This window comes from Corvus brachyrhynchos, unplaced genomic scaffold, assembly GCF_000691975.1.
Source record: "Corvus brachyrhynchos isolate BGI_N302 unplaced genomic scaffold, ASM69197v1 scaffold106, whole genome shotgun sequence".
In the NCBI taxonomy this organism is placed as follows: Eukaryota; Metazoa; Chordata; class Aves; order Passeriformes; family Corvidae; genus Corvus; species Corvus brachyrhynchos.
The window spans coordinates 1,888,787-1,908,948 of record NW_008238834.1 but is presented as its reverse complement, the minus strand read 5'-3'; the positions used below and the strand labels follow the sequence as shown (position 1 = coordinate 1,908,948).

At 40.4% G+C, this 20,162-nt stretch overlaps 1 protein-coding gene across 6 annotated transcripts in view; it reads left to right on the top strand.

Annotated features, from left to right (window-relative positions):
* Window positions 1–20,162, top strand: part of LAMA3 (laminin subunit alpha 3) — a 104,477-nt gene that overhangs the window by 40,296 nt on the left and 44,019 nt on the right. For 4 of the 6 annotated variants that reach the window (XR_001863330.1, XM_017738291.1, XM_017738293.1 and 1 more), the window contains 16 exons: window positions 406–544; window positions 2,291–2,433; window positions 3,747–3,847; window positions 3,961–4,114; window positions 5,481–5,641; window positions 7,552–7,660; window positions 9,711–9,808; window positions 12,096–12,261; window positions 12,692–12,818; window positions 13,843–13,982; window positions 14,358–14,473; window positions 14,998–15,209; window positions 16,022–16,226; window positions 16,850–16,994; window positions 17,769–17,909; window positions 19,230–19,394. Coding sequence is in view for 5 of the 6 variants with exons in the window: in XM_017738291.1 (XP_017593780.1) it covers window positions 406–544; window positions 2,291–2,433; window positions 3,747–3,847; window positions 3,961–4,114; window positions 5,481–5,641; window positions 7,552–7,660; window positions 9,711–9,808; window positions 12,096–12,261; window positions 12,692–12,818; window positions 13,843–13,982; window positions 14,358–14,473; window positions 14,998–15,209; window positions 16,022–16,226; window positions 16,850–16,994; window positions 17,769–17,909; window positions 19,230–19,394 (2,322 nt within the window). In the remaining variant the exon portion in view is untranslated. Of the gene's footprint in view, window positions 1–405; window positions 545–735; window positions 869–2,290; window positions 2,434–3,746; window positions 3,848–3,960; window positions 4,115–5,480; window positions 5,642–7,551; window positions 7,661–9,710; window positions 9,809–12,095; window positions 12,262–12,691; window positions 12,819–13,842; window positions 13,983–14,357; window positions 14,474–14,997; window positions 15,210–16,021; window positions 16,227–16,849; window positions 16,995–17,768; window positions 17,910–19,229; window positions 19,395–20,162 lie in introns of all 6 variants that reach the window. The other 2 variants (XM_017738295.1, XM_017738292.1) reach the window with 2 other exon arrangements.

The following is a 20,162-nucleotide window of genomic DNA, read 5'->3' as shown; positions in this document are numbered from 1 at the left end:
ATCTGGTAGAGGATCAGAACTATGGTAACAATCTGAGGTGTCTGCATGCTGTGGGATCTCAGACTAGGATCAATGATTGTGGCCTATTCCTTGGAAAGGCAGGATTATCGGCAGCCCTTGATACCATATGCCTCCTTTATGGCATGAGTAGGGAGAATAACAGTAAAATAATGTCTGTGTATCAAGGTGAGGTATCAACACACATGTTAGTTCAGCCATTCTGTGTCCTTCTGGATCAGCTGGTATTCAACAAGAGTTTTATTTCACAGGAGATTTTGTTCTATGCTCTTTTGTAAGCTGCCCATGCCTTTTGTCTTTGCCAGATGGTTTTTCTTTCTCTGGGTGCTGGTAACAAGTAATGTACTTTCCTTTCCTCCTTTTTCCCTTTCTTTTTATTTTTCCCAGCCAGAGGTGGTTGTGCCTATCACTGTGGCTTCCCCTAAGCTCTTCCACCTAGTCCTCCGCTATGTCAGCCTGGGCTCAAAAAGCTCTAAAGGGAAGATCTCAGTTGCTGAGGGAAAACATTTTGGCACTAATTATACTTGTAAGTGAATTAATTTTCTCACTAGGCTTCCCTGTCTTCCTCTGTCATACACCAGCATTGCCATTCCAGTATATACTTGTCTGCATGAACCTTTTTCTTGTAGGGTTTTAGTCTGGTGCTTGCATGGCTTCTAACTGTTCCTCTATTCAGCACATTATGGCTGTTTTTGTTTATTAACTTCCATTTTTCAGAATGAAGTGAGGATAACTTTGAATGTGGAAAAATCAAACCTCTACTTATTTCGCATTATCCTGAGGTATATTAACCCTGGAGATGAAACATTATCTGGTCGCATATCTGCTTGTCAGTCTCAGCCCGGAGCAGGTAGGTGCAACTCAGCAGTGCAACAGGTCAGGGGAATGTTAGATCAGAGAAGGCTTTCCAAGGTACACCTAAGTCAAGTCTTTAATGTTGCTTAAAAGGCATCACTTTTAACAGTGTCAGTGCTTTTGTGCTTCTCCTCATACATTTTTGCTGTGAAATTGATGTGGCTGTGTTTGCATGAAACCCCTGCTTGCAATAGTAATCAACACTTGGTTTTTTTCAAATGTTTGCCACACTCAGTATTTTCAGTCCTGTACTTGGAAGCTCTGAACTGTGGGTTCTGTGAAGCTTTTAAAGAAGAGGCAACAACACTTAGTTAGGTTTACTTGCCTTTAATATTCAAGTTTTAAACGTGGCTTCTGCCTTCATTCCATGATTAACATTTGTTTAATGATGAACCCAGTCTACCAAGTTAGTTCTGATTACAGACCTCGAAAACATGTGATGACTTTCAGGCCCTGATAAAAGATAAGTACTCCATATCCTTTGAATGGTAGGGGCATACCAAGCCTATATGCAGAATTATGTCTTACTATTCCTGCCTTACTGATTGGAGTAAAGTTACAGATCCTTTTAGTAATTCAAGTAAGACCAAACTGAAGACTTCACAGACACCATTCAGCAGGGTGGCAGCAGTTTGTAGTCATCCCTGGCTCCTAGTGACTGGGAGACAGGGAACCAGATTTTGTCTGTGTCCAGAGTCTTCAAAGAGGAAACCTTTAATATTCATAACAATTGATCCTCATGACCTCTATTTGACAAAGCATACCACAGCTGTATTTCTGTAGTACATAGAGTCACAGAATAGTCTGGGTTGGAAGAGACCTTAAAGATCATCCAGTTCCAACCCCTTGCCATGGGCAGAGACACCTTCCACTAGACCAGGTTGCTCAGAGCCCCATCCAACCTAGTTTTGAATGCTGCCAGGGATGGGGCATCCACAGCTGGCCCATCATCTCTGCCTAGAAGTTATCTGTCTGTAAGTAAACATTTTAGATGCTACTGAGACCCTCCAATACCTGGAGTATTTGACTTAAAGTCACACAAGAACAGGTCTTGTGTCAGCTGGACATACTGAGAGTCAGTGCAGAGAGAGGTTGAATGGAAAATTATGGAAGGGGAAACCGAAAAAGTGACCATTTCAGAATATTGCAAAACTCATTACAGGGGTCTGGTCATTACAGGGGCAGAGCTCTGCTTTTCTGTACCAGTTTGCTCAAGAGTAATAAGAATGAAAACAACAACCACTGCATATCTCTGTATGTGATCAAGTGCATTTCTAATGCATATTGTCTGAAAAGCATTGATCAGCTCCTGTCAAACAAAGTTTAATGGATCAATTTATCAGTCCAGCTCACTAAGCAAGTAGAGACATTTTACACAGTCACATATGTTTTTTAATTGATTTTTTTTTTCTGGCAGGGGCTGCTCAGAGCAAAGAGTTTGTCTTCCCACCCAGCAAGGAGCCCTCTTTTATCACAATCCCAGGAAAAAGCTCCACAGAGCCTTTCTCGCTGGTTCCAGGCACGTGGACTGTCAGTATAATGGCAGAGGAAGTCCTCTTGGTAAGAAAACAATTGAGGAAAACAACTGCTAGAAGGTTGTCATGAAATTACTGTTCTGGAGTTATTTGCTGGGAAGAACCCAGCAAGCAAGTAAAATTCAGCACTAGTAAAAGGAGTATAAGCAGCAGAATACAATTATGAAAACCTACACTTCTGCTTTTTTCTTATTTCTTCCCTGACTTTCTCCTGCTCTAATTTTTCTTCTGCCTACAGACTTTAAGTCTATCTGGAATCTGTACCTTCAAATGATGAACTATTATTAACATACAGCACAAAGCATAAATGCCCACAAAAAGTAGTAATTTCTTACATATCAGGTGTTGTGTCTAGAGCTTAGCTCAGCCCAGGCCTTAGTTTCTTGACAAAAAATCTTCCTAAGAGTATTGTAAGATGGGCTGCATTATGAGTAGGTCAATTTCTGACTGCTTTTATCCTTCCATCTTTTCTCTCCTTTCATTCACTGAAAAACTGAAACATTTTCTAGCAGCAATTCTAAGAAATGGCTAGAGAAAGAGAAATGGTTTGAGGTGGTAATTTATGGAAAACCTTAAATATGTGTAATCACAAAAACACCATACTGAAATTCTGATGTATTTTGTACAGGGATAAAAAGTAAGCAGTGTCTCTAGTCATTAAGCCTGGGGCTGTGTTAAATTTATGGAATACCATGTGAAGTGTTAGTAAAGAGCCTGCAAATATATTTCTTGATGAAAGTGACAGTATTTTTGTGCTGGGTTTTTTTACTAATACCTTTGAAAAGGTATTAATTATCTTAGCCCATCATGTTCTCACATTAGCAGTTGCTATACATAAGCGCTAACATCATAATTTAAGTAAGCAAGGCAGAACAAAAATATACCAGCTTTTAAAGCACATCTTAATAGGTTAGATGGATATTTTAATCAAGTCATCTGGGATACATGAATCTCCTGTATGGAGTCACCCAGAGTTGAGTTGTGTGCTTCTGGATTGCACTCCTGGATGAAAACTGCAGGCATCTGGCTGTGTGTTAGTGAGAAGCAGGGAAGCTCCTTTCTGAGCACATGATGGGAGAGTGGCTTCAGAGTTTCCCTAATCAGAGGGCAGCTGCCTTCATACCATCTTTCTGAAATGATAGAATTAGGGAGACACATTCTGATGTTACTGGCCCAAGTAATAACAGCAAAAAGCCCCACCCACATCTTGCGGATGCCCTCTGTACAAATTATTTATGTGATTGGTTTCATTCATTGTTACATTGTGAAAGCCTGGTGATAGATGTTCTTTTTGTCCTTGTTTGAATGCTTTTGCGTTGTTGTGTTCTTTGTTTTTAGGATTATCTGGTGCTGTTACCTAGTGATTACTACGAGGCATCCCTGTTGCAGATCCAAGTTACAGAACCTTGCACACATCCCGGGCCTGCTTCAGCAGAACAGTCAGTAGATGGGCTACAGTGTAAACCAGTGCCTTGGTTTATTTTGTTATCATCTTGCCGCACTTGAAAACAATAATAATCCTGTGTTTTGTTTGTTGTTTTTTTTGTGTAAGCTGCTTGCTCTATCAGCATTTGCCTCTGGGCAGATTTTCCTGTGTCCTTGGCTCAGAGGCAGTGCGTTTCAGACACGGGGGAGAATCCAGAAGAATACCTGTGCGACAGCCAACTCCCAATCAGCCAGCAATGGCCCATATCAGTGGAAGAGAGGTCAGATTCCTGCCTGCTAATTGCAGTCCCATCTGTGCTGTTGACTATAAACCTACCAGACTAAAATGATTGCAGATTTACAGCTCAGGATTTTCAGATCCTAGCACATCCCTAAAACAGACTCTACACCAAGGTCTGCATTTTACACAAAACTGTGTAGAAGTATCAGTGTAGGCAGATTTATAACTGTGACTGGAGTGGACATTCCACTCTGGCAAAAGCATTTCATTAAATAAAAATCCTTCTGCTTTAGGCATACTGGCTGGTTCAGAAGAAGTGACATAATGATTTGTCGGCAGAAATGGTGTACATACATCATTCTAAATTAATCTGTTTTTTTCTTAAATAGCTACACTTAGGTAAAATGTTTGCTTTACTGAAAAACAAGCAGAAGCAATTATGCCACTGCTGTAGGTCCTTTGAAAGCAAAACATGTTACATGAAATGAAAAGATCTACTAAAAGTGTGTTTGGCAAAAATACGGTATTTTATCAACTATGTGACAGAGATGTAAAATGATTATGCCCTTTATTACTGTGTTTGGATATCTATTTTAAAAATATCAAGTATAGCAGGAGTACTCACATGCCACAGGCTCTGGTGCTTCATCATTGATGCATGTGCAAAACTTTACTGGTATGAATAATTGCAGTGGAGTCAAGAGGGCTGTTGACAGAATTATTTACATGTTTAAGTGTTTGTAGCCTAAGGAAATACTGAGAAAAAAACAGTTTAAGTTTGAAAATACTTGTGTAGTCAACTGGAGCAAAACCTTTGTAACCACAACACTTAACTACTTAGAAATATTTTGCATCAAATATTGTATTAACCACTTTGTGCAAGTAACCTGAAAGAAAACCTTGATGCTTCAAAGTGTTATTGTTTGCTGGAGAAGATGCTTTTGCTCTTTGTAGGGAATCAAAATGCAGCATTGCTATAGTAGGAATTTTGTTCCTGGAAATATTTTTTCAGTGGAGAAGTAAACTCAGTTTTTACATGTTATTAAGGATAGCTTAGAGATGATGGTGACAATTTTTTATCATCATTACCTTTCTTCCCTTTCTGCTGGGGAGAAGAGAAATGATAATATATTCATTTCCTAGGGTTATTTTAGAGCTTTCCTAGTACTGTTATAATAGCAGCTGTTTCTTGAACTTGTTTGACTTGATTAGAGGACAAAGTGATATTTATAAGCGTTGCTTGCATTCTGCTAGGTGTCTTCTGTTGAGACACTATGGGACTGGCCCTGGACTAATGCTGACCAGTCAAAAGAGCAGGAAATGGGAGCAGGAAATGGGAGCTTCCTGCAAGAAAAGGGAGTGAAAAATTTAACTACTTTTTTATTTTTTGATTTATTTTGACCCAGGTCAATTTGGAGATGACTGTAAATGTTCCTAAAGTCGGTCGCTATGTTCTGGTTTTTGAATATGCCAACAAAGAGGATCAGATATACACTGCAGAGGTAACAATACATAGCCCTGGACCTGTCACTGAAGGCAGAGTGAGAATATACAGTTGTAAATACAGGTAAGAATTTCTGAAGTAACCACTAAATGATTAAATAAGTATTTGCAATATAATTATACCTTTTATAAATTAGGATCCATTTTACCATGTAGATTGTTCAGATTCTAGGGTGATTTAAAAGCAAGTGCAGGCTTCTGTGGATTTCATACAGATTTTTAATTCTCTTTGTGCAATCAGCTCATTAAATATTGCTACTGCTTAAGTGAATTGTTTTCCTATACAAAGAGTTACTTTTTAATATACATTCTTAAATCCTTATAAACTATTAATCTCCAAGTCCAGTGGAAGAGCATTGCTGTTGGCTACAGATCCCTGCACTGCTTTTCTTTAGTTGAAAGTGTGTGCAAGGGGTTTGGCTATAAAAAATGTGGCAGCCAGTTTTACAAGAGCATTCCCAGCGTTTCTAACAAGATTTGCTGAAGCAGAAGTATAAAGGTCTCTGAAATTCTGTGTAGTCATCCTCTGGCTGTTAGGCTGTAGGCAAGGTCTTCAGTAAAATGCTTCTTTATCCTTGTTGACTGATGAGGTTACTGCAGATGTTTCTGCACAAGAGATTTTGCCTGTCCTGAGTGAGATTGTCTTTAACACTTGAGCACTCAGCTTATTTTGAGCCCTTGGGAGAGCCTACCCCATGCCAGGGAGCTACAGACATGCATCCCCCATGAGCCAAGTGTTTGGCAGAATGGAGGCTTAGGGATATTCAGGATGAAATTGCTCAGTAAGAAAAACCATTTTCATCAGCATGTTTGTGATACAGAGCAGAGCCATGTGGAGCAGTGACCTTGTCAGGTTATTGCTGGGGAAAGCTCTTACTTTACCCTGTTATGTAACACTTTGAGCCCCAAACTTCTTGCTATAAATCCTCCATTTCATTGGGTTTTTTGGTGGATTTTGCCCCCAAATACATTTTATGGGCTGATTTCAAACATACTTGTTTGTTTATGTGACCCATTAAAAACATGCTCATGAAAATACAAGGAAAGCCCTTGCTGCTTTAATGTAGCAATGCAGCAAATCCCTCCTGCAGACATTCTGCATGAACTGAATGGTCCCATTTTGAGTGAGGTGCTGTGTCATCTTTCCCAAACAGGAAGGTACAAGTCTCCTCTGATAAAAAATAAATCAGGCAATGACATAGTGAGGTACATGTAGATAACAGTACCTTGTAGAATCCGTAAAATATTGTGCCAGACTTTCTTACAGCTCTGTGAGCTTGGTTATTCCAAATAAAACATGGTAAGAGAATAAAACACTACAAGCTTTCAGCAAATCATGAGTAAGGGACCTATATTTCTCTAGTTTTACATGTCCTTAGCCCTGAGATGACCTTTTTCCTGATCTGTGCTTTAAGCAAGAGTGAAACTTCCACGTTTTCTGGTTTGTACAGGAGGCAAACCTGTTTTTTCACTTGCATTTAGGAGTATCTCAGCATACAGAATAGCTTCCTAAAATCAGGCCTTGCCCAGCTGCCACTGTGTGGGCAAGAGCTGCTGATTCACATGGCAGTAGTGGAAAGGAGGAACTGGTGTGTGCTGGCACCTCACGGAGCACGGCCCAGGCAGAAGAATATTAGTTACATATCATGTTACACAGCGTGGAAACCTCTGCAGATAGCATCTATGTCTGTCCACATCCTACTCAAGCCAGTAGCTCAAATGGGTGTTTGAGCTGAGATCTGGAGGCTTCAGCTGCAAACCACCCAGGATAAGCAGTGTTTTGTACATGGTAGATCCTGTGTCTCACTGGCAAGGACAGTGCATGTTCCACAGTGGCCACAGGCAGGTTAGTTATCATCCAGCAGGAGGGCTAGGTGCTGTGGCTAGCCAGCAGCCAGGCAGTGAGGCTAGGTGACAGCCTAAACAACGTGGCAATGCCAGCAGGCTCATCCTTAATCCTGCTTTCTGTCTCAGTTTCCTTTGTCGCAGCGTTGTAGTTGATGACAGGAATCGCATTGCAGCCTACGACCTTCTAGCAGACACAAAGTTACATCTTAAGGCATCATCCATTAATTTTCTTCTGGTAAGTTGACGTTTTCTTTTCCCCTTTGTAATAGTTATTTCCCCAATTGGGTAAACAAATATATTTGTCTCCCTATGTTCACATTCTGTAAGGTAATGTGTGAAATTATGTACATTAGATGCTTGAATAGACACGCTTCAAATATACCCAGAGAATGCTGAGGCAAAACTTGTCAGTTTCAAAGACAAACAGAAGTTTGCCTTTATTGGTAACGTTTTTTCCAGCTTTCTTGTGCTTTCTTTTAGTTCCCCTTTCTCTTCTGCAAGTAAACTTTAAATGAAAAATATTCTGGTAGCTTTTATACCTAATTTTTTATTTTCTTTTTTTATCTTCCGTTTTTCTAAATCCTCAAAACCCATGTAGGAGTTTCCTGTGTCTCTTACAAAATTCAGGTAATAAATGCATTTATTTCCGGTAATAAATGCATTCATTAGTCATATATAGCTTTTAGATATTTTAGATATCTAGGCTTTTAGATATTTTAAATAAAAAGCCTTCACTGACCTCTTTTGGCCACACCAGGAATATACTTTACTGGAGACTGAATTTTCTTATGTGTTGTTTGTGGTTTCTATTTTAGAAACACAGAGTTTGTTAAAATCTAGAGTTCAAACCCAGCCAGTAAGAACTATTAGGACTAACAGCTGATACATACTTTCTTCATTTCATGAGTCAGTGTGAACTAATACCTTTTACATTGTCTGTTAGCTCTGTTTAGCAATTGCTGTGTTAACAAGATCCAGTCTTCACAATCTTTAATTGTAGAGGCTACACTTAGCAAAGGATGGAAAAGGGGAAAAGAAGGGCTTCTGGTATATAGACACTAATCATTAAGTCGGTGATAGCAGTTCTGGGGTTAACGATCTGGGTATGGTCCCTTCATGCAGACCAGAGAGGCAAATGGGAGTCACCTCCAGAGCTGGAGACATCTGGTTTAAATAAAGGAGAAATGGGGTTGTTGAGGCTATCTGTCAAAAGAGGCTCTTACAACTTGATAGTCTTTATCTCATAGTGATACAGACAAGCTGTCTAAACCCAGACTGTACTTAGCACTAACTTTTTAGCCACTCAAGAAGTGCTGTTCAAAGGTTCAGAATGTACCCTTGTTCTGCTGCAATGGCCTGGAGCCCTGTGGGTTGTTACATGCAGGACAGGCCAAGTGTTGGCTGCCCAGGAAAAGGGATTTTTAGCACTCTGCCTTACAAAGGTTTTTGTTTTTTCCCTGCTTTTAAAACACAGGCTGAACCCCCTTAGGAGTTGCTTCCAAACTAAATCACTTTGCATAATAATGAATTTTCCTTCAGCAATTTTTACTTACATTACTACTTGGTGCTAGCTGTCTTACTGCTTATTGGACATCGTCATCTCCTTTTCAAGTAGTTCATGGATAAGTTCTGTAACTTGTGCATATGTATTTTCCTATGTATTTTATTAGTGCATACTCTTGTGTCTACCCACAAGCCTTCCCTTATGTCCTTACCACCATGGGTACAGCAGAACTACCACAGATTCATTTGATCATGTCTACTTCTAGTTAAAATAAAAGATCCCACATGACGTCTTGCTTCTTTTGAAATGAGTTCTGAATCCTGGGAGAGAAATCCTGGTATCACTGAAACTCATTCCCATGGCCTTTGCACGACCAAGTGTTTGTATTTGAGAAAGTCTGGGAATTCCCCCAGGGTCCAAAAGTCTGTGACACGACAGATGAGGGCTTTTCCCTCCTACCTCTCTACATTCCTTGCCTTGCTTCTCAGCCTTTGGGCTGGTCTTCTGCCTTTCACTTTACCACACATATACTTATGGTTTAGTTATTTCACTTCTGAACAGCAAGTATTCCCTTGACTAGGACAGAAGAATGCTATTTAACCCTAGGGCATTGAGGTACAAGGAGGTAAAGGGATCCAAAATCTTGTGGGAGGTCCATGACAGAGCATGGCTTTGGGCTCATATCTCCCTATGCTCAAATTAGGCTTCATCCTTCCTGTTCAGGCCTGGCCCTGTTATTTATGATATTAATTGTTAATTGTGCCTTGTGCTTATTTTTCAGCATAAGGTTTGCATTATATCAGCTGAAGAATTTTCTCCAGAATACGTGGATCCTAAAGTACAGTGCATAGCTGCTTACAGGAGTACCAGTGATGGAAGGTAACTTGCTTGGTTTTATCCTTCCTATTATCTGAGGACAACCTTGAAAGGTAGAATAAATGGTGTTTTAATTCTTTTGAGTGAAGCTTTCCTCAGTGACTCACAGGTGGTTTGTAGGCCACTTTTGCAAAGTAGTCTTTGTAAAGAAGCTGAAGTGTTAGTGTTAATCTAGACAGTCTTTGCACAGGATGTTTTTAATAACTGCCTCTTCCTGGCCCGTCTGAACTACCCAGTGCTGATGTGTGAGAAAACACACATCTTTCACACTCCATCCAGTATGACAGGTTTACTGTGCCATCTGGAGTTTTCTTCTGCATGTTACTGCTTCAGCTGTCCCAAAATGGTGTTAATTTTTCATTAGGTGTGGGAAGTGACTGCCCTTTCGGGCACAAATCCACCAGCTAAACTTGGCAGCATCAAATTACTCAACATATAAACCCCCACCTCACAAACAAGCCATTCCCTTGTCTGTCTCGTCGTGGGGCCCTTAGGGTGGGTGTGCCCTCATCTTTCACCTCACACAGCAATGCCAGCTGATCCTTCTTCTCCATCATACTTTATAGGACCAGTAATTAGGGGATGCATATACTGCTTGGCTGATCCAGGCTGATCTCTTGCTGTGAAGATCTGAACCTGAACCTTGACTTCCCAAGTGGTCAGGTTTGGGTTCTGCAGAGCATCTGCTCTGTCCTGTTGATGCTCTTCCCCTCTCCATCTTTTGTTCTTTGGGACAGAGAGGAACTGTCACTGCGGCTCCCAAATTAGGGACCTCCACATTTCAGCCTGTTGCACTCCCCAGGATGTGCCTCGTGATGCCTACTCCTAAGGCTTTATTCCTACTTATCTAGCAGTGGGAAGGACCTCAAAGTAAAAGTAAATGTCATTTGCAGGACTTAAGAGGCAAAATGAGTTGGTGATTTGGTCTAATAGTTTTCCAGATGGTAGCTTCTAATACAGGGGTTGAATTGAAATAGAAAGCAGAAAAATCTGGATAGTAAATTGGATAAAAACATGTGACTGTGCTTGGCTTCCAAGCATGCATAGCATTGAATCACAGCTTTAATTCGCCTGCTCAGAGTGTTAGCACTGACAGCAGCTTTCTAAGACTGAAGATACTTGTCCTGTCACCTAAGTTATTTTGCAAATACAGGCATTTATATTCTGAGTAAAACAAGGGAAAAAGGATGGGTGAAAAACATGATTCAAAATAAAACTAATGTAGAAACTTATACATTTTATTTTGGTTTTGTGTTGGGTATGTTTTAAAACTCTTGTTATATTTGCATCATTTTAGCACTCTGCCTTGTAGCTCATAAAGGTTTCGGTTTTTTCCCTGCTTTTAATACACAGGCTGAACCCCCTTAGGAGCTTAGGTTTATGTTTTTTTGTTGTTATCTGGTGTCATTTTTGCTTTCCTGAAAGTGTTTAAGTTCATCAAGTTGAAAAATGCAAAGGCTTGGCTCAGTTTAACAGTATTATAAGTGGATGCTGCAAATGATTTCCCGTACAGGTCTGGCAAATACATCTCAGTTCTGGCCCTGAAACATAATTCCCATTCCAGTTCTGGGCCTGTCTGGAGCAAAGATTAATCATTGTCTGTTGAGTACTTTCAAGAAGTGAACAAATACAACCAGAAAACCCCCAAAAATATTTTATCGTGCAGTCTTGGAAAATTCTTCTCTCAATCCCAGAATTAAATATGCCAAGGAAGAAATAGTTAAACACCGCAGTGAATGAATAAGGATGCTTTCAAGGAGTACTGTTATTTATTTTGGCTCCAATTCTACAAATATTTGAGAATATACTTAACTTCTAAGTACTTAAGTTGTCCCATTGACTTCAGTGGGAAAACTTCCATGTTTAGGGGTTACACCTATGTAAATATTTGTAGAAATGAGAATTCAATATTAGTACAGATTCTGGTGAATGTAACTAACTGGATTGCCTAAAATATATTTAATTTTTAACACTCCTGATTCTCTTACATTTCCTGTTCCTTAGCAAATTCTTTCCACTGAAACTTAAAGTTACGGAAATTTTGTGTGAATAAAATCAGGTAATACATTAAAAGCGCACACACTTTCCCCTTTATAAGTTAAATCCGTACCTCTTTTTCTCATTTACTTTATGATCATTTGCCAAGAATCCAAACAGGTACAGGGGTTATTATTGCATTATCAATTGCAATACAGTCTGATACATTGGCTTTTCTAATTCAGCCGCTTTTCCTGTTATGATTAGAACTTTCTCCTGGCCCCAAGGGTAATTACTATGGTTCTGTGTTTAGTGCAGCATGCATTCCCTCCATTTTTGAAACTCCACCAGCAGCTTTGGTTTTGGATGCATTCAAAGATGGGAAGATTTCCGAAGTACAGGAGAATATACTCCATGATCCACTGAGTGCCACTTTACCTGCTGATTCAGTTCATGGAGTCACCTTGACACCATTACAGGTATCTCGTATTTTGAAAACTTTGCTTCACAAGTGACAGAGAATGTTCTCAGTAAAGTTAAATAGATGAAACACTGTAAGAGAATCAAAACTGGATGATGTGATACCATGAAAATGTTGCAAACTGAGTAAGCCACAGACACAATATAAAGAAAGGGAAAAAAAAACCCAAACAGCAGCTTCTTTTGGAGCTACACAGCAGTCTCACAGACTGCAGAAGAATGTTAAATGTGCTTGGCAGGCAAACAGAGCATGCAGTTGTAATGCTATGTTCCTTGAAGAAATGTAACTTGCTGAGAGATGCTAAGCCCCCTCGCTTTCACTGCAGGTAGGGGGTACTTAGCACAGCTGATAAGCCCAAGAATGTTTCACAAAACAAATATAATCTGTGATTCCGTGATTTAATACCAGAGCTGTTCTTGTTTCTCCAGAACCAGATCACCCTGAGTGGCAGAGTGCCCCACTTGGGCAGATATGTATTTGTGGTACATTTCTATCAGCTGGCACACCCGGTGTTCCCTGTGCAAGTCCATGTGAATGCAGGACATGTGTGGTCAGGTAGGCATCTGCATTTGATCTAACCCCTTTCCCTTTTCAGCATTTTGGGAAATGGAGCTGTGTTGGGTTGGCTCTGGATGGACACCAGGTGCCCACCGAAGCCGCTGTGTCACTCCCCTCAGCTGGACAGGGGAGAGCCAATATAACAAATGGCTTGTGGGAGGAGATAAGGACATGGAGAGATCACTCACCAATTACCAACGTGGGCCAAACAGACCTGACTTGGGGAAATTAGCTTAATTTGCTACCAGTCAAATCAGAGCAGGGTAATGAGAGCTAAAGCCAAATATTCAAACGCTTTCCTTCCACCTTTCCCTTTTTCCTGGGCTCAGCTTTACTCCCAGATTTCTTCAACTTCTCCCATGGGTGGCACATGGGGATGGAGAATATGGGCTGTACTCAGTTCATCACAGGTTGCCTCTGTTCCTTCCTCCTCAGCAGGGGACTGCTCACACTCTTCCCATGCTTTAGTATGGGATCCCTCATATGGGAGACAGTCCTCCACCAACTTCTCCAACATGAGTCATTCTCCTGGGCTGCAGTTCTTCACTAACTGCTCCAGTGTGGGTCCCTTCCATGAGGTGATGAGGCCTGCCAGGAGCCTGCTCCAGTGTGGGCTTCCCAGAGATTCACAGACCCCTTTGGGCATCCACCTGTTCTTGCGTGGGTCTCCTCCACAGGCTGCAGGTGGATCTCTGCTCCAGCACCTGGAGCACCTCGTCCTTCTCCTTCTTCACTGATCTTGGTGACTGCAGAGTTGTTTCTCTCACGTCTTCTCACTCCTCTCTCTCTGGCTGTAGCTGCTCTTGAGACAGGATTTTTTCACCTTTCTTAAATATGTTATTCCAGAGGCACTACCATGGTCAGACCTGGCCTTGGCCAGTGTTGGATCTGTCTTGGAGCCAACTGGCAGTGGCTCTGTTGGACATGGGAGAAGCTGTCAGAAGCTTCATAGAACCCACCCCTCCAGTAGCCCCCTGCAACCAAACCTTTTCACATAAACCCACTATATTTTTTCTTCTAGGTACTTTCAATGCTTCATTCTGCCCTCATACTTCTGGCTGTCGGGTTCAGGTGATTGCAGAAAACCAAATTGAGCTTGACATTTCTGAACCCAGAGTCTCTGTTACAGTGATGATACCGGAAGGAAGAACGCTGGTTCTGGTACGTGTATTACATAAATGTGCTTGAAAATGTTATTCTCTGTTTCACCCTTCATTCAGAGATAGATGCAAAGATGAAAGCCAAAAAGGATAAATTTTTTAATGTTGTGTTTCAGATTAGGATCTTTTGCACTGCTTTTGGTTTTATTTTAAATTTTTAAGATACTCTGCACTGTTTTTATTGTACACTGCTTGTAGCACCACAACTTTGAGTGGCACATGCAAAGTTTATTTTCCTATTTTTTCGTTAAAATCTTACAGGTTTTGAAAAAATCCAGAATGTATAATGAAGCAACATTTAAATATGTAAATGCCTTAGCTTATGTCTTTTCATTTTTCTCTGAAATGTACAACTTAGCTTTCTTATTGTTTTAAGGAAAATATCTTAGTTGTTCCAGCAGACACCTACAGTTACAAAATTCTTGACAAAAAGACAGTGGACAAGTCATTTGATTTTATCAGCCAATGTGGAGGAAACAGTTTTTATCTTGAGTAAGCATCACTTTCTGAAAAACTGAACATTGACAATAAACTGGGAATAATCTTACTTTTACTCTGTATTAAAGAGCTGTCTTAAATCCCTATAATTATGCTACAATAAAATGCTTTTCATGGCTTATGCTGGCCCATTAAATTTCCATGAGTCATTTTTCCATGACTTCCTATTGCAAATGCAATGTAAAGGTAGAGCTCTATTGCTCACAGTACAAAAGAGGAAAATCTGTGTCATCTTCCTGTCTTTGGTATTTCCATCTTTGGTATTTGGATTTTGCTTGGCATGTCTGAACTGATACAACTAATATGCATGCACTTGCTATGAAAACAATCTCTTACCTGCATGTTCAAAGCCATTCACTCCTAATTTACTTAAAGTCTATCCTTGCATGTGTGCTGATGCCATCCTTACGTCAAACTGTTTGAAAGACAGAACCCTAATTTACTGAACCACTGCAAAGCACTCTCACAACAATTCCTGAGTGCCAGCACTTACATGATTTATATTTCAATTTAAATAGCCCAGAACGATCATCAGCCTTCTGTGAGGACTCTGTAAGGTCACTGGTGGCTTTTTACAACAACGGAGCCCTGCCATGTGATTGCCACAGCGCAGGTGCCACGAGCCCTACGTGCAGCCCCCTGGGAGGGCAGTGTGTGTGCAGACCCAACGTCATCGGTCGCCGGTGCAGCCGATGCCAGACTGGCTACTATGGATTCCCATTTTGCAAGTGTAAGTACATCCTTGCACTCCTTCAGCTCCTGACCCAACCACCTAGTTAATCATCTGCATTTGCTGCAGATGTTCTGCAGCCTGACTTTTCTCTGTAGAGCCTGATCCTGTGAGAGGCTGGGGAAGCCGTTTTAACTTCACCATAGCATAGCTTTCGGTTTAAGGCAGAAGAAATCCCATTCCCCTAAAGCACACCTAGTTCATGGTGTGCCTTTGCATGTGTTGTCTGATCAGGTATAGTAGGCTTTCAGCTAAACTGGTTAAAATCCATATTGCCACTACTTCAGTGAAATGGATTTTTTCTGCACTGACTGCTGAATAGTTTCCAATTTGTTAATGTTTAAACCCGTTTTACACCTTCAAGTTTTTCCATAGATAATCAGAGACACAGCATTCCTAATTCGTAATATTCTGATGTTAATAGTACCAACAGATCTGTAGATTTCACCAACAATCTTCAGCTGCCTTCCTAGATACTATACTTGATGTTTATAAACACCGCTTTACAAAAGTGGTGCCCTTGACGCCAAGACTACTTTTTTAATCCTTGTCAGTTTTAGCAAGGGATAAACAATGTCTGTGGTGAAGTTAAGCAACCAATCCGTGGAAAAGAGCCAAGCACTAAACCTGCTCTTTGAAACTATTGTTGCAGTCAGATAGTTGGTTTCTATGACCCTGAACTTTAAACTAGTGAGAGAAAATAGTCATGTCTTCTATACATAAAGGTTGTGTATATTTGTTGCATATTCAATAAGAGTTGATTGTTGTAAGATGAGATGTGAATTATTTGTAGAACAATTTCTTTGATCTAGTATGCAACTGCGGGCAGCGTCTTTGTGATGACATGACTGGTAAATGCATTTGCCCTCCACGAACTGTGAAGCCAAAATGTGAAGTGTGTGAGAAATATTACTTTGGCTATCATCCCCTTGCTGGCTGCAAGAGCTGTAACTGCTCAGAAAAAGGAGTTGTTGATGTGGCAAGCCCAGAATGTGATAAAACCAGTGGGCAATGCAAGTAAGTTTGGGTTATGTGCGTTATAAACAATGCATGAAGAATTTGCTTCAAAGCTCTTTTCAGGTGTTTGGAGAGGGTATGGGAAATTTAGGGCATTCAGTCTTCATTGTGAGCAAAGTGGATTTTATCCATTGTGAACAGTTGCAAACTAACCCAAGCTTTGTGGACGACTGAGTTCCCTGTAATTATTCATATGCTCGCAATTCCCCATTTTTCTGTTAGCAGGTGCTTGCCTTGAGTAATGCACAGGCATATTTTCCAGCTGTAAATTTTCTTCCAGCTCTGCTTACCTGTATTCAACATCCATATTTTACACCTTGGTCTACAGAGAGAGTAGTTCTGCACTGCAAGCACTGAACAGCTGTAGAAGTCTAATTCTATTGTGAGCATTTTTATCCTTCAAAGTCAAATCCATTCCTAGTCAGTTCTATGGCCATTTAAAATGTCACACTATGCAAAATCTGAGAACAATACTAATTTGCTGCTTTTTCTCTGTGGAAATCATAAAGTTGTGTCATAGCCATGCAATCCCTTCAAATATCCACCTGCCTGTTGTTTTATTTTCCCTTCCTTGCTCCATTCCTGCCTGCCTTACTGACTCTCCTCTGTGTTTGTTGATAAAGATGCAAACCGGGAATAAAAGGACGTCGGTGTGATCAGTGTGCTCCTGGAAGTTATGGTTTCCCTAACTGTGTGCCATGTAGCTGTAACAGAGATGGAACAGAACCAGGTGTTTGCGATCCCCAGACAGGAATTTGTCTGTGCAAGGTCAGATAAATCAAATTACTTCTGCATTCACAAGCATTGTTTGCATGTCAGTGACTATTTCATATATAATGGGATGAATAAAGTGAGTTTATAATTTAAGTTTTCAGTAAAAATTAAATGCAGCTGTACAAAGCCATCACACTTTGCAGTATGTGTATGGATTATCATGATAGCATTAAATACCATTTTTAATGGCTTCAGTATCTGTCAGTTGTACAGGTGGTCTTAGGTTTTGCAGGATGTTAGAGAGCTGCAGAGTAGATGTCCACTGATTCACTGAAGCAGTCTGTATCCTGCACATAATCCGCTTTATCCATCTGTATCTTGCCTTTTGGATGTTAACCAAGTCCCATGCTTTTTTTAGCCATATTATGTCAGTTGACATTTTACCACATCATTATAGCTACGAAATCTTCTTTTGTTCTGATCTGCATAATTAAATGTGATAAATTTGAATTTTCACAAGTGACCTTTTATATTGTGGGTTTGCAAAAGCCAGCAGGAGGGTTTTGGCGAGGAAGTTACCAGCTGTCTCTGACTAATATTTATTACTCAGTGGCTCACATTATAAACTGGAAAGACAGCTCATAAGATAGCCTCCAAGTCAGTTTTATTTGCATTTGGAATACAGTCTATCCAGACAATCACACATTTGTTTCTATACATTTAAATAAACATTCTTTCATAAGGTTTGTTTCATGTGCAGGAAGTTTTGGGGACCTCAGCAAAGCAAAAAGAAAAGCACTGAATTTTCTTTGAACTCTGCCTTAACAGGAAAATGTTGAAGGTGCAGCATGTGATACTTGCCGACCAGGATCTTTTTATCTGGATGTTTCCAACCCCAGGGGATGCACACCTTGCTTTTGTTTTGGGGCAACCAGCAACTGTCACAGCACGGATCGTCGTAGAACCAAGGTGTACCAAAGATTTTTTTTCTTCTCTATCATGAACTTACACTTGTTCCATTAAGGAAATTCCAGATTTCTTCCAGAGTTGAAAATATATTTTATTAGTTTCTAAGGATGAGAAATATTCTCCAAGCAATTCTCCGGGTGAAGATTTAGTGCAGCCTTCTTAAGATTAGGTGTAGTCTGAAAGTGCCATTCAGCAGAAATGGCCCTTTTCACCTGTTTGTTAACAAGTCACTAGTTGGACTGAAGTTGAGTGGGCCTTTATCTCGCTAGCTTTATCTTCAAACTCTGTGTCAGTGATCTCCTTCAAGATGCTTTGATAAGCACATATCATTTTACATGTCTATGTTATAGATGCATTCTTAAGAATTGTGACAGATTCTACAGAGATTGTAAAAATTGTCTTTCTTCCCTCCCTATAAGAGACATGACATCAAGTGTGATGATGATAAAGATTTTTAGTAGCATAAATGAACAGTAAAATGGCTGAAGACTGAAAAAAAGGTGAGAGAAGGGACAGGAAAAGAGAAGAGAGCTAGAATGGTGGATGAGGAGTTTAGTTAAGGTTTAGACATGGACTATATGCAATCCAGATTGTGCCCTTTACTGTTTACAAGCAAACGGTAAAAATGTGGCCTAAGTGAAATCAGTAGAAAACTTCCTCTAGGCATTACTTGTTCTCACCAAAAACTGTTTATGAGAACACGTCTTTTTGTTTTATTACCCTGGCCAGTCAAGGGCAACACACCAGAATCCAGAACTGTTCTGATACATACACATTATGCTCTCTTTCCTCCAGCATGATGATAAATTAAAAGAGGCGTGATCTTTCATGAAACAGCAGCCATAGACATAAAATGTGCATTAAAGAGCCAGAATATTAGGCTACATTGCCTGTCACTCCAAAATGTCATGCCATGTCCCCTCCCTAACTGTTAACCTGATCCAAACTGTCTTTTAGGTTAGTGCCCTGGGTTTGATTTTGGAATGGAGTTAAAAAAGCATCTCCAAATTATATCCTTGGGTTTGTGTGCGCAATTCCTAGTCACCTCCAAAAGGCTATGTCTTCATGTGGGTGAAGATAGAATATAGTTTCCAGGTGACAAACCAAATGCCTGCATCCCAAGTAGCTCTGGCACATCTTTACATTTACACTCTCTTTGAGGTCCATGCATTGTGTGAAGATTTACGCTGGCTGTGAAGGGATTGGATGTCATGGTCAGGGAATTACAGAGGCTAAACAATTTCTTCTCATTGCTTGGTGCTGGTAAAGCTTAATAAAGAATGAAACAAAGTTTTATTTCCTTTATGTATTTTTCATTAGTTTGTGGACATGAGGAACTGGCACTTGGAGGCAGTAGATGAAAATATTGAGATTCCAGTCACTTTCAATCCAGTCAGTAGTAGTGTGGTGGCTGATGTTCAAGAATTGCCTGCTTCTGTGCAGAATTTGTACTGGAAAGCACCACCATCCTACCTAGGAGAGAAGGTAAATGCCACCTAACTCATCTGTTTTAGTAACATGTAATCATTTTTTTGCCAACATTGATAAAGAGTCTCACTGTTTTTCTTAGATAAGTTTCTCTCTCTTCCCTTGTCTTTCTTACCTGTTATGCCAGGAACCACAACATTTTGCTTCCGAGTACAGTGTTGCAATCAACCAATAACACAGAATTAATTCATGTTGCTTGGTGCCAGAGAGGTCTTTATGTGAACAGCATGATCAAGAGCTCAATGGCTCAAATGGCTCAAGGAGCTGGTACCTTTAGCTGCTCTGAAACCCAGAACACAGGGGACTTGTCAATCCTTTGGATTCTCTAGAGTATGCCCTGGGCAGATTTCCAAAAGAGTAAAAGGTGATTATGTGCTCAGTGGCACACAAAAACCCGCAACCTTTTGCTTTTGATACATTGCTTGGGAAAAGCATCAACTGGTTTTCTACTCTTTGTGTTCTTTGGACTGCTTGCTGCTCTCTCGACTCATGCATAGGAGCAGTTTCCTGCTCATGGTTAATACCATCAGCATCTCAGCCTGAGAATCACACTGACCAGGGGACTTGGACGATGGTGACTTCCAGGCCCAGAGGCCCCCTCTTTGGAACTCTGACAGTGCCAGTACTTACCAGCCAGTTGCAGGACACACAGGCTTTTCAGATGCAATCCTGCTGAGACACAAGAGAAAATAAATGGTGTAGACACCAAGGCATGAAAGATAGTACAATTTTTTAAGTTTCTCCTAGTCCTCATTTTAAAGACTA